General features: G+C 41.9%; 1 protein-coding gene across 2 annotated transcripts in view; it reads left to right on the top strand.

Annotated features, from left to right (window-relative positions):
* SORT1 (sortilin 1) overlaps nucleotides 1–13669 on the top strand; it is a 53634-nt gene that overhangs the window by 19475 nt on the left and 20490 nt on the right. For both annotated transcript variants that reach the window (XM_081194164.1, XM_081194165.1), the window contains exons 2-4: nucleotides 7162–7221; nucleotides 8791–8864; nucleotides 13213–13315. In XM_081194164.1, the coding sequence (XP_081050290.1) occupies nucleotides 7162–7221; nucleotides 8791–8864; nucleotides 13213–13315 (237 nt within the window). The remainder of the gene's footprint in view (nucleotides 1–7161; nucleotides 7222–8790; nucleotides 8865–13212; nucleotides 13316–13669) is intronic.

Genomic DNA, 13669 nt, shown 5'->3' with positions numbered 1-13669 from the left:
AATTTATTGTGCAATTAATAAACATCCATTTTATCTTTATTCTTCTTTCTTGCTCCATTTCTTTCACCAGAAGCTCTTTCCTAGTTTGCCTGTGCTGCTGATTCTTAATTTTAACTCGGTCAGTAGTTTGACACTTCTCAGCATCGCTAAACATATCTCTGAACCAGATATGGTTCCGATTCATCGAAGTGCATTGACATGGCCCCTTCTGTTTCTTTATTGAAGGAGCAGTTTGTACACAAATAGTTCTTAGCAGCCTCTCCCTTCTTCAGACTAGTTACTAATTACAGCCATGTTTCCATAGCTAAGAAGGATAATTTAACCCCCTAGCATCTAATGATCAGTTTCTCACTCAGTTCTGCTTTCATAGCTGATACAGTTTCTTTGCTTACCTCTTTCTTTTATTGCTGTTTGTGCGTAGCATATTACAGGATGCAGTTTTTGGTAACCTTGCTCTGTACCTTGAAAGTAAAATAATTTCAGTAATCTGCAAGGAAGTCTGGCACATATCTGGCCCTGGCCATACAAGCTGACTCTGATTCACATGCTTTGTTTTGGGAAGTTTCCAGCCTTGCTGAAACTTGTTTGTGCCTCTTCTACCTCACTGTGTGGAGAAAGTGATGGCTGAATTGCTGTCCGACCTAGAGATATGAAGACTTGGTGGAAAACAAGGGAGGAATGGTTTTCTCTGCTCCTCCACCAACGGGCCAGAAATAGGACTAATGTAGAAAACAACATTCTGAAAGAGATGCTGGTTGAAATAATTTGGAAATAAGTGGTTTGGAATTACGGGTTGTTTCCAAAAGTTTCTTTCCTCCAGAGAGAGAATAAGCTGCAAATCTCCTTTGAGAGAAAGGGTAGGAAAGAAATTAAGGGTTGAACCCAACTTAAGTCATGCTCATAGCAGATCCATTGAAATCATTACAAACGGCTAACTTAGGTCCCTTGATTTTAATGGGTCTATTCTGAATTTGACATAGTTGGTTTCCACCGCAAATAAATATAATATTTTTTGGACCCAAAATTCAAAGATAGCAAATAACATTGCTACTGTGTGACCAAAGTAGAAAACATATGCTTTGTTAAATTAGTATACTGATACTTGCATATTGCGGTAAGCCATAGTCTGAAACAAACTAGGACTTACTATGAATGAGGAACGTGCTGGTACACGTTGCTTAAGTCACACACCCTCGTCCCTCCTCCTTTCTTTACCAACCCAGAAAGAAAGAAACTGTGTTGCATGTGGATCATGTGATCGGCTTAGTGCTACATGTGAATCAGGGCTGTTGGTTTGTTTCCACACAAACCACAAGAGAAATTCAAGGCTTGTTTGTTTATTCTATGGCTTTCCATTATGGTTGAAAATGATCATTATCTCTCCAGCATCCCAGTTTGTCTGCAGAAAAATGGGGGTTAATATTGGATCTCCAGGGACATGCATCCAAGTGAAGTTGTTCCTTTGTCCTTGTCATAAAGGGAAAGTGTATGGTTAAACCTCATACCCAGTTGTCACTTCTCTTTGAAATAAAACACCGCAACAACTCTATGAGCTGAGGTACTGCATCACGTTGTACTTCTCCAACATGCATATTAATATCTAAGTGGTAAAATACCATTTAGAAAATATTCTAGTATCTTCCCACTGACATTTGATTTGGTACAGTAAAGAATAAACAGCACAAGCCTTGTAGATGTCAATTCGTATATTAAAATAATTGCTCGTGAAAGTAATGGTGCAGGTTTTTTTTGAAAAGTCTCAATGTTGCTTGCCATCACACAGCCAATATATTCCACCAGTTTATCCATTGCCACTGTTCCAAGTCTTTAAACAGAATTCTCTCAATAATGAAGGATTAGGATCTTTCCAGTTCATAGTGATGGATAACTTAGCAGCTGCTATTAAATTCAAAACTAATGCTGTTCCTGAAGTTCAGAATATTTCAGATATCTCAATATTTAACAGGTTGCAAGGCAAGCTATTACTTGACTCCCAGTTTTATTTGTGTAAAACCTGAGCATGTGACCCTAGGGAAAGCATTTTTGAAAACACACTGTGGTCTGCAGTAGTTATTGTCTTTTCTCTTTTCCCCTGGGAACCAACAATTGCAACTGGATTCTTGAGCACGATAGCTCATCTTGTTTGCTTTCTAATCAATGTGACCTGGAAAAGCAGCATTTCTAGCACACATATTTTTTCATGATACGTTTTTGGCTGCTTTCACAGATCTGCACTGATATTGGAAGATTTTTAAGGTTAGCTCTAGTATATACTCCTAGTGATGCAGTTGGTAAGGCAGGGCTTGGTTAGCCAGCCTTCTGTTTTCTAGTTTACAGCAGTATCTACACCCTGGCTAGCTTTTCTGACATCTTTTAACTGAATAACTTTCTAAAGAAACGCCTAAAGCAGCTGATACTATAGTGATATTCTGTTATATTTTACTCCAAGAAGACCCATTTAGCTTAAATAGAACACAATAAGGCATACATGTATGTACAAAATATTTTTTAATGTGATCCCATTGATATCCCAAGATGAAATTGTGCAGGTAGCTCTTAGAAATATTAAATAATCAATACAAATTATTGAAAAATTGTAATCATACAAATTTTTTAATCCCTTGAAAAAAATTAAATTTTGTAACTTAAAATTAAAATTTAGAGTAAGTCCATCATGTGACATATTATATTAAAGTTCATGAAGTTCTGAAGAAATTGGTCTTTTTAGTTTTGACGCCTCTCAGTCGTGGGCTGAGCTGTTAAGGTTTTTGTGTAGTCCAGCAAGGCCAAAATTGTCATATTTTTGAAATTTCAAACCCTAGTAAATAAAAAAACAGGATGAGATAAAAAAAATTAAAATTTTAGATTTAAACTTACGGTAGTTTTGATCATTCAACAAGTGTACAAAATATTAAGAAAATTAGATGACATGAAGTAAAAAAGTTGGATCACTGGAAATGGAATGACCCTGAACATTTTGGGTCCCAGGTGCTTGCTGAGCAGTGAACAAAGCACTGTGGCATTCACAGTACTGCAGGAAACTTTGAGCTTAATTTGAGGTGGCCTTTAAATTTCTAAGGTGAGGCCCTCTATGAAGATCTACGGTATTTTGCACTGTATTGCTTTCTGTGTTAACATTTGACACACATTGTGGTTGGTGTATCTCTTTGCAACCATAATAGCGTCTTCTGTGCTATTGTAATAACCTTACAGTGCAAGATTAATTGTGATTGAGACCCTATTAAGCAGGTGTTGGCACAGTCTCAATGGATGTCAATTGTATAGGAACTTGGGCTTGAAGTACATGTTACATTGTTATTATTAATTAAATGTTTATACTGCTGTATACCTGCAGGTCTCAGGGTGGTTCACAAAATAAAATTATAATATAAAAACACAAAATACGCAATCAAAATATAAACAGAAACAGCCAAATAACTCCCAACACATAAAAATAGTTTGTTTTTAAATTAAAAAACACAATTAAAAAACAGTTTTAAAAATGTAAACACAGTTCTGTGATTTCTTTCATCTGTGTCTAGTGGTGTTTTATATATACATATATAAGGCTGCATCTGAGTAGAAAAGTGAGATGCCTAACTACTGTTCAGTGCAAAATTGCCCACTCCAAGCTGCTTCCCCCCCCCCAGAGGAGTGGGGAAGGGAAACTATGGGGACTATTTCCCTTTTTGTCCTCTGCCTGAAAAAAGTAGTTCGGGAGAGGTGATTTCAAACTAAAAAAGGACAAGAGTGGGGAGTGTTAAGCAGCACACCTTTCATGTGCTCAGACTGGCAGGCTCCTTTAGTTTTAAAAGCAAACAAACCATGAGGAAAGAATCTGTACTTGGCATACCATGTTGCTTGAGCCTTGGCTACATCATGACAGAATAATGCTGTTTGCTTTTGTACATGTGTCAAAGGTGCTTCATTAGTAAGTTCTGTTGAATCTTTCATCTATTCTCCATTGTTGTTATTTTAAACTTGAGTATTTTTTTACTTGCTGTGAAGGAAGCCTTAATTTAAATGTGTCATTCACCTACATTTAAGCAAAATCAAAATTTTGCAAAGTCAAAAAATAATACATGTGTGAAAAGAAATGACATTCTATTTTAGGGTAACTTATGCCTAATTAATGCCCTTCCACTGCATGGATATTTATGATTTGCTGGAGGCTCTAGGTGTCCAACAGAACTATGAGATGGAAAAAGGGTGTTTTAAATGGCCCCAGGGTCTTGTCCAGGAGCTGTCAAGACTCTTTGGTGTGGTGTGACTCTGAACTCAGGCTTCTGGTTTAGCAATGGCATACAGATAGCATAGAATAAATAATCATGCTAGGCACCTTGAGTACACTGAAAGGACAGTGAGCTTCTTGTAACAGATATGTTGGAAGTAACAGGTGTGCAGCTTGTTTTGCTTTTAGGACAATGAGCCATTATGTGTTTTATATATGTAGGCATGCATATCTGTGGTACGACAAGGTTAAGGTTCACAAAATGTTTAAAAACCATATTGTCAGAAAAGCAATATTTATGGTCTGGACAAAATATAAAGACTTATTAGAAAATAAGACCCCGAGGTGGCTATCACCAGTGGAGGCTAAGGCCCGGAAAAAACCCAATATGGAGGCCGGCTGGCTGAAATATTGGGAAATAGTTGAAAAAATTGGAGATAATTGGAGGTTGCAGAGCTATGAAAAACTAAAGAATAAGGTGCAAGATTGGTTTCACTATGCTCAAATTCATGAGGTTTTTAAGATGGATAAAAAAACAGGATTCCAGGTGGAAAAATCGAAACTAGAGACAGAATTGTTAGAACCAAAGACTAAGTTATTATCAAGAATGTATAACTTGCTGCTTAAATGGAATACCCAGGATGAGACAGTTAAATCAGCCATGATAAAATGGGCTCAAGACATTGGGTACAACATTATGTTTGAAGACTGGGAAAGGTTATGGACCACCGGTATGAAATTCACGGCATGTAATGCTTTGAAAGAAAATATTATGAAAATGATATACAGGTGGTACATGACCCCAGTCAAGCTTGCTAAGATATACCATTTGTCTGATAATAAATGCTGGAAGTGTAAGGAGGCTGAAGGGACATTCTTTCACCTTTGGTGGACTTGTCCAAAAGTGAAGGCCTTCTGGGAAATGATTTACAATGAGTTAAAAAAGGTGTTTAAGTACACCTTTCCTAAGAAACCGGAGGCCTTCCTCTTAGGCATTGTCGGCCAAAAGGTGTTAAAGAAGGACAGAACGTTTTTTATGTATGCAACTACAGCAGCAAGAATTCTTATCGCCAAATATTGGAAGACTCAAGATTTGCCCACACTGGAAGAGTGGCAAACGCAACTGATGGACTATATGGAATTGGCCGAGATGACTGCCAGAATCCGAGATTTGGGAGAAGAAACAATCGAGGAGGAATGGAAAAAATTTAAGGACTATCTGCAAAAGTTTTATAAGTTATATGAATTATAAAAATTCGCAGGATTTGGAAAGGTTAGCTCCAGTAAGAGAGTGTATGATCTATGAAGCTAGGTAATACCAATGAAAGGATTAAATGTTTAAATGTTTAAAATGATATTATATTTGTTTTCAAAGTAAATGGATAATAAGTAATTTAAACTCAAAACGCAATGATTGGAAAGTACAAAAGAAACACATGAAACAAGGTAATAATTTGCTGATAATTTTATTGTTAAGAATGCACTGTGTGGGAGATGTGGGGAAGCCCGATAGAAGACTGAAATAAGCTCTGAAATGATCCATCTTTTTTCTTTTCTTTTCTTGATGTCTTTGCTTCTTTGTATATTTGACTGTTTATCTCTATCTGGAAAAAATGCAATAAAATTTTTTATTAAAATATATATATATATATGTAAACCACCATGTGATCTTTGGATGAAGGGCAGTACAGAAATTTAATAAATAAAATAATAATAATAATAATAATAATAATAATACAGTGGTACCTTGGGTTACATACGCTTCAGGTTACAGACGCTTCAGGTTACAGACTCCGCTAATCCAGAAATAGTACCTCGGGTTAAGAACTTTGCTTCAGGATGAGAACAGAAATCGTGCTCTGGCGGCACAGCGGCAGCTGAAGGCCCCATTAGCTAAAGTGGTGCTTCAAGTTAAGAACTGTTTCAGGTTAAGAATGGACCTCCGGAATGAATCAAGTACTTAACCCGAGGTATCACTGTAATAGAAGAGTAACCAAAGTGATCAAAAGCTCCTGGTGGTAACATAACTCAGGGATTTCCAATAACTGCATGGAATGGTTTGAGGAAGTCTCTACAAAACCATGAGGCTAGTGCTGCTTCCAGTTTCTCTCTTACACTGATAGCTACACCTTCATTGGTTACAGAGACCAAAATTATATACAGTACTATATTCTGCACCTCTTCCTTATTGCTTGACATGTCAGCTTGAGGGATTTTATTATGAACAGGATTGTGGGAGGAGTCCCTGCATGCACTCTCTTCCCCAATTCTATGGAGTCAGCAAAAATCCAGTGATATCCTGAGTAAAAGGACTGAAGATCCATATGGCAATATATTAAATGTCAGCAAGAGACATCTAGGAGAGGTTATTTTGGGTCATTTCCTTGTGAGTGTTAAGTTGTGGGCGAACATAGCAGATGACACAGTGATTTCTCCAGAGAAGCTCTTTATTGTAAGCTGGACAGAACTGAACAGCAAACAGCTCAGCCGGCCTGCTTTTATAGGCAGCCAGCTATCAACATTGTAGCAACAACAACCCAGGGTTTCCCGCCTAAAATAACTGACGTGGACCTGAGTGAAAACTATCTACACTATCCCCCTGCTGGCCCAGGGTGAGAACTTTAGTACATAACAGTGAGAATTTCATCCACTCAAACCCTTGCATAGGAAATTAAATCTGAACCATAGTAGTACAAAGATGCTGTTGGATCAGCTTCTGGGTTGTATGATGTGTTCCCCGAAGCTCAGTAAGCTATTATTTTTCAAATAGGGCACATATGAGGCAATGTGATTATAAAGATCCTGAATTTGTGTCCAGGAACTGCTTGTTACCATGATTAGAGTGAAGGGGAAATTGGGAGAGACTGTTTCCTTTCTGGCACTGGATGGAAGACTAGAGGACTGAATTATATTTCTAATTGCCTTTACAGCGTGTCTTCAATGATCTCAGTGGCTCAGTGACTCTATCCTGGATTGGTGACAGCACTGGGGTAAGTAATACAGATAGGTTGAACGGATTTTTAAATATTTATTTCGAAAGGAACAAAAGCACAACACGTGAAATAATAATTCCTCCAAGTGCATGACTCAGTACTCCCAATAATGGATAGTTTTACTTTAATGTTCCCACATGGAAAAGTAGGGTTGTTCCTATTTGATGGGTCATGAATAATGATCCTCTTCAGATGTAAGTGTTGCAAACCATTTGGGTTCTTCTTTTAGCTATTACCTTCCTACTCATGGCCAAGGAAGAAGGGACACAGTGTAGGTGTTGTGTATATTGGGTGACTCACTCTGGATTTGGTAAGAAGTGTCTAACTGCCCATCCAGACTTGAGGTGAGAATTGCTTCAATACTGAAGTCTTGACAGGAGGAGGAAGTACTCACCGCCTCTTTCTTCACATCCGGCACAGAGAAATGCATCTCTCTTTGAAAGTGTAAGCAACAACCAATGTTCCAGGCACACTGAAGAATTGCACTATATAGATATTGTTGGTTTCTGCTTCCCATTTCTCCCTCTGCTGCATCCTGTTGCATGGCTGATACCAGGTGTCAGTTGAGGGAGAAGGAAGCGTAATAGAACTAATATCTCAGCTGAACTGCCGGAGTGGTCCAGCAGTCCATCTCTTAAGACTCACCCCTGCCTCCATTATTTTTTTTAAAGTAAACTATTTATCAGCAAACTTCCTCTTCTGGTTAGAGTTTAGCTGTTTCTGCTTCTTGCCTAATGGCTAACAGTGCAATGCCAGTCATGGCTACTCAGAAGTATTTCCTATTGAATTCATTGGGGCTTAATTCCAGGTAAATGGGGTTAGGATGGCAGTCTTAGAGAAACACGATAAGAGCAAGATAAAATTGGATTCGGAATCCAATTTTATGACAACGTGTGATAATTCCAAAATGCAATATGATGTGCCCTAACTTACCAGGTTTACCAGGCTGCTGATATACAAAGGGATTATGGTACAATTTTGGGCTAAAGTAACATCTTTTATTTTATATTGTTCTGTAGAGATTAGCTATTTTATATTGTTCTGAGCTATTAGCTATTAACTAAGAAACCTGTGTCAGGCCAATTATGTATACCAGGGATTAAGCAAGTTTTTCTCTCTTAGGGAAAAAACACCTTGACACTTCAAGCTAGGATGTCAAAGCACGGGTGACTTTGTTAAGAAGTAGCTTTTCTAAAATGTCATCAAACAGAATAAAAGAAGTTGCAAAGATAAGACATAGCATTAAAAAAAAAGCAAAATGAATTCTAGTGAATGTTGGTGTATTCAGCTGACCTTTATAAATCCTTCCCCACAAGTTTATAATGTTTCTGAAACATTTTTTAAAAATGTGTTGTGATTTGTACGTGTGATGAAATATGCATGACAGCAACCCAACATGCCAAAATAAACCCAGTTAAAATCATAAACTTGTGTTAGCTCAGCGATGTACCCCCAAATATGTGAATTTGTCCTTATTGGGATGTGATGGTTACCTGGCTTTTAGACAGTGTGCATGCTGGCTGTTGTTCTCAGACTATTGTTGCTAACAGGTTTCTCTCTTTCCAGGTTATTCTTGTGTTGACCACATTTCAGATACCTCTGGTAATCATGAGTTTCGGGCAGTCTAAGCTCTACAGAAGGTGAGAGCATTGTGTTGTGAATGTCTATGAACTGAAATGCACATTGTAATGAAGCCCAAGAGCTTGCTGTTGATTCTTATATATGAGGATTTGTGAGCAGCCTCACATTGCCTATGTACAGTGGTTAGGGACAGAGCTTCTAAACTAGTGATAGGTCACCCTCTTTACAAAGCCAGTGATGAACAGCAGGTTGAATAAGTGGTCAGTGTTGCATCCTGAGGTCTATCCTGTCTTGGGGAGAGTCTAACTTTCTGACATGTAAAGAGGCACAAGCTGACCAAAAGCCCAGGAGCAATCATGGAGGGATTTGCTGGTTTAATAATAAGTCATATACTAAGTGGTGTATTCTTTGTCAGAGGTAGTTATCTCTGCCTTTTAAACAATGGATATGGTACTTTATTATCTAGCTTGCCTTAAGGGACTGTAAGTAAGCCATCCCCCTTCTGCCGGCCTGTTGGAAATCCTACAGGAGTAAGCTCCTTACTGACTGCTGCTACTGGTGTCAAGAAGCTTGAGAGGGTTTGAAAAGTTCACCTCTCTTATCTTTCCCCATGCTTCCTGTTGGGATAGAGCTTGTGTGAACCACAGTCCAAACTGCACTTTCTTTAGGTGTGGTTCCTTGCCAGACAGAAGCCAGACAGATGTTTCCTTCCTTGTTTCTTTGGTGTGGCTGAGCTTCTCTTTTTTAGCAGCTGGAGAAAATCAGTTGCACCACAGACAGCAAGTCTTAAGAGCAATTCCCTTTGGCTAGGAGTAGCATCTGCTAAGAGTGGTGTGCAGTGGTGGCACCATTTTTCCCAGGCGCATTGGGAAAGGTAAAGGGCAGCTGAGAAGTTCAGGCACTCACCAAATTTTGCTGCCCATTTCGACAGCTGGAATAGGCTTACAAGTGACCCTGCTTAAAAAATGGATCACATATGCAAAGTGTGACAAATTTAAAATGCCAGGTATCCTGAGAAAGAGAACTGGGAAAAACTCTAGCCTTTGTTATTAGTTTAGAAAAAAATTAGGCACCCTTTGCCATGTGCAGGTCTCTAACTCGAGGCTTCTGAAAGTGTAGGGATAGCATGGCTGGGTAGAGTTAGTCTTGCAAGAGGCCAAGACTTCTTATGGGAGTCTTGGCTGGTTACATGTGGAATTCGTAGGGTTAGTTTGTACATTATGGCTACTATATAGAGCAAGGAGCTTCACACTGAACAAGTCCCTCCCTTGGAATATTTACCTGGCCCTGCCTTTGTTTTCTTGTGGATGCCAGGCGAAGTCCATCCTGCCCTCTTGGGTGTTTCCTAGCACATGATTACTTTCACTAGTGTTTCCTCCTTTTAGACTGAATGCTGTTTTGTGGATTTTTAGTAACTGGCTGTCGATAAACAAGCAACTTTCTCTGCTGAGGGGCTTCCCTTTAATAAATGATCACCCTTCCACCTCCATTGATTCCCTGGCTTTGAAGCTGGAAGTGCTTTACATCACTACCTCAGACGCGTTCCTGTTTAACTCTCTTACAAGTTGCCAGAGAGCTGTAAACATGGGCAGCTGGCCCTGGGGAGATGGTTTACAAACCAAAGTTCAAGGAGGAAGTGCAGGTGTCCATTTTGATGAGTTGTGTTAAAACATTCAATATAAAGTGAGTAGGGAAAGTAATAGGTTACCTTAAAAAACAGAGCATAAGCAGCAATGTTCTAGCTAATTAAAGACCAAGTACCTTTTTTCAGCTTCAGCTAGTATGCTAGGTATGGCTGTTCTGGGACAGGGATAGCTTGGCCACAGTGGTGCATGATTTGGTAACCTCTGGACTGCACTATTGCAGTGCACTGCATGTGGGCATACCCCAGAGGTTGGTTTGGAAATTACAGCTAGTGCAGCCCAGCTTTTGGGCAGAACAGCTCTGCACTAGTGTATTACAACAGTGCTGAAAGCCCTGTACTGGCCACCAGTACATTTTCCAGCTAGGTACAAGATACTATTTTTTAGTGTACATAGCCTTAAATGGCCTAGTACCAGGTTACTTTAAGAACTGCCTTGTGCACCAACCAGATCACTGTGATCATCTGAAGAAGCTGTCCTGCCTGTTTCACAGGTATCCTGTATTAGTTTTTACATGTTCAGATGTTGCTACTATGGTAGGGTTGCCATACATCTGGAATATCCCAGACATACCTGGAACACTGCAGGCGGAAGCAGGGTCCAGGCAGAAAATCCGGGGTATGGCAACCCATATCAGCATTGTTGTTTTTGCGATTTTCCCGAAGCTCAACAATTTTTGTGCCTAGATTTTTACTTTATGAAATATGGCAAGCCCACAGTATGGCATAGGCGCCGACTCCATGGGGCCTGAGGGGGCCCGAGCCCCCTCAAAAATTCGTTTGGGGGGCTCTGCCCCCCCAATAATCTCAGGCGCCCCTCCAGCAGAGCGCCGCCGCCGGTTTGGACCACACCATGTTTCAGTGAAGGGGAGGAGGAAGAGGAAAAAAAGAGCTTTAGAAGGATATCGCTCTGCACTCTTCCCCCCCCCCATCATCATCATCATCATCATCATCACACCCCACGGCCATCCCCTTTTCTCCTCCTCCAGCCACTGTCTCTCCTCCCCTTCTGTTTCCATTCGAAACGTCAAAGAAGAAATTGCTAGGTGGAAAACACGCACCACCATCTGACCCGACCGTGCAGCCAATCAGGAAGCCGCTCAGCGTTTTTGTTTGTTTTAAACGGGGCTGCAGCTAAAGCCACTTCGCTTTCGGCCTGCTGCGCTGCCGGGGAACAGGTGTGCGTGGCGCAGAGGGAGCGGGCGGCTTCTTTTCGGCCCAAACCGGTCTCCGCCGGTGAAGGGGAGGGAAGGGAGGCGGGCCGAGAGCGGCCCTATCGGGGCAAGGCTGCGAGTAGCGGGCAGCCTGAACTGGAGAGCTCGCTTGCACGTATCCGCTGCACGCATTTCCGCGTTGAGGGCGGCGCTTGGAAGGGAGACGTTGCTGCTGTCAGGCGAGCGGCAGACGCGGCGCAACAGCCCCCCTTTCGCTTCCCCGGGTCGGATAAGAGTGAGGTCTTCTCTTGGGGTGGGGGGCAGGGGTGCCAACTTGAATTAAACGTGGAGGGGGGGAGAGCAGGAAAGTCCCGCTCCACATAACCGATCACAAGATGCAGCGCATGTACGCCATTTGAATGGCAATGCTCATCAACTTTGGGAGAGCCTCGCCACCTCAAATATGTTATGGGGGCGCAACAGGACTTCGGCCCCTAGAAGTTGGCTCCTTTGGTGGTGGGTGTGGAGAGCAGGAGCTCCGGAGGCGCTTGCCAAGCTGGGCTTGTCTAGCTTTCCATTGGAAGCCGGCCTCCCCAGCCGTGTTTTCGTCACGGGGCGTCGTCAGCTTCTGCCCGCAGAGCCCGGAGGACGTCAGCATCCCACTAGCCGAAACGGAAAGCAAGGGAAGCTGGCCACGCTTTTTTCTGTTAAAAATAAACAAAAATAAAACGATTTTTACTTGGTGCTAAACTAGCAAGGAGCCCGAGAGAGATCTCTGGTCGCCTGAGGTTCAGCCTTCTTCTCGGGAGACCTTACCTCGCCCGGGCTCCCCAAACCACACTGTCTCCTTGCGCAGATCCGAAGGGGGACGCTGAAGGATCGCCAAGCCGTCTCAACTGCAACGTGAAGAAATCATTCCCCGCTTCCTCCCCACCTGCTCCCTCGCCAGCCAGCCAGCCAGCCGGCCGCGCGCCCTAGCCGGAGAGCCCCGGCCGTCCCCGTCGCGCAATCGGCTGGATCTCCCTTCAGCAGGCCGTGCTCACAACTCGGCCCAGGGACCCCCCAGCAGCGGATCTCCGGCCCAGCTGAAGAATCCGGCAACAAGCTCCCTCCTCCCCAATCGCTCCGCCGAAATACACTCCAAAACCCCCCAGATAGGCCGCCGGCCGCCAAGTCTCATGGCGCCCTGAGTGAGGGTCTCTCCCCAACACCGCCACCTCGAACTGCGTTCTCCCGGCTACCCGAGCGAACCAGCGGCAGGACCCCGGTATGGGCTCCCCCAATATTTTTTATAAGTCGGCGCCCCTGCAGTATGGTACTATGGTCCTGGTGTTTGGGTGAAAAATTCTTTAAAAATCTCAACAACTTTGCGAGTGTCAGAAACTTTACTACAAACATAGGCTCACCACATTATTGAAACAAAGGTTACGAGGGCTGTTAAGTGACCTCCACAGGGTGACCATAAAATGGTTTGGTTCCTTCTATCATTTTTTTGGTGTGTTCTATTGTTTTAAGAGGCCTCCAGACACAAATGGCTGCATCTGCAAAACTATCCTGTACTGAGGAGCTTTTACACTTACAATGTCTTTTTTTTTTTTTTTTGCACTGTAGTGAAGACTATGGGAAAACTTTTGTAGACATTACGGATCTCATTAACAACACTTTCATCCGGACAGAATTTGGAATGGCCATTGGACCAGAAAATTCGGGGAAGGTAGGATATGGGCTTTGTTCCTATTTCTCCAGCTGCTTAACAAGTTTACAGTGTTGCACAATATAGCCTAGTTGTCCATATCATATCATATCTATGGAATACGGATTTCTGCCACAAAATCTCTACCTACCTACCTATCCACCCTACTCTCCACTGACTTGCTATATGAACTTGAGGAATAGCATCCTGCTTGATGCTTCCTGGTTGCATGTTGGAGCCATTACCTGCTTTTTCCAGTTTACCTGATTGTAGATTAAATCAAACTGTTACAGTACCTACGCAATCACACAGTGTTCTAGGCATGGCTGCGTGATTTTCACAAAGTCTCGTCCTCAGAGCAGCTCAGTTTCCTTG

This window comes from Podarcis bocagei (assembly GCF_964188305.1).
Source record: "Podarcis bocagei genome assembly, chromosome: 5".
NCBI lineage: Eukaryota > Metazoa > Chordata > Lepidosauria > Squamata > Lacertidae > Podarcis > Podarcis bocagei.
This window is presented reverse-complemented; position numbering and strand designations above follow the sequence as displayed.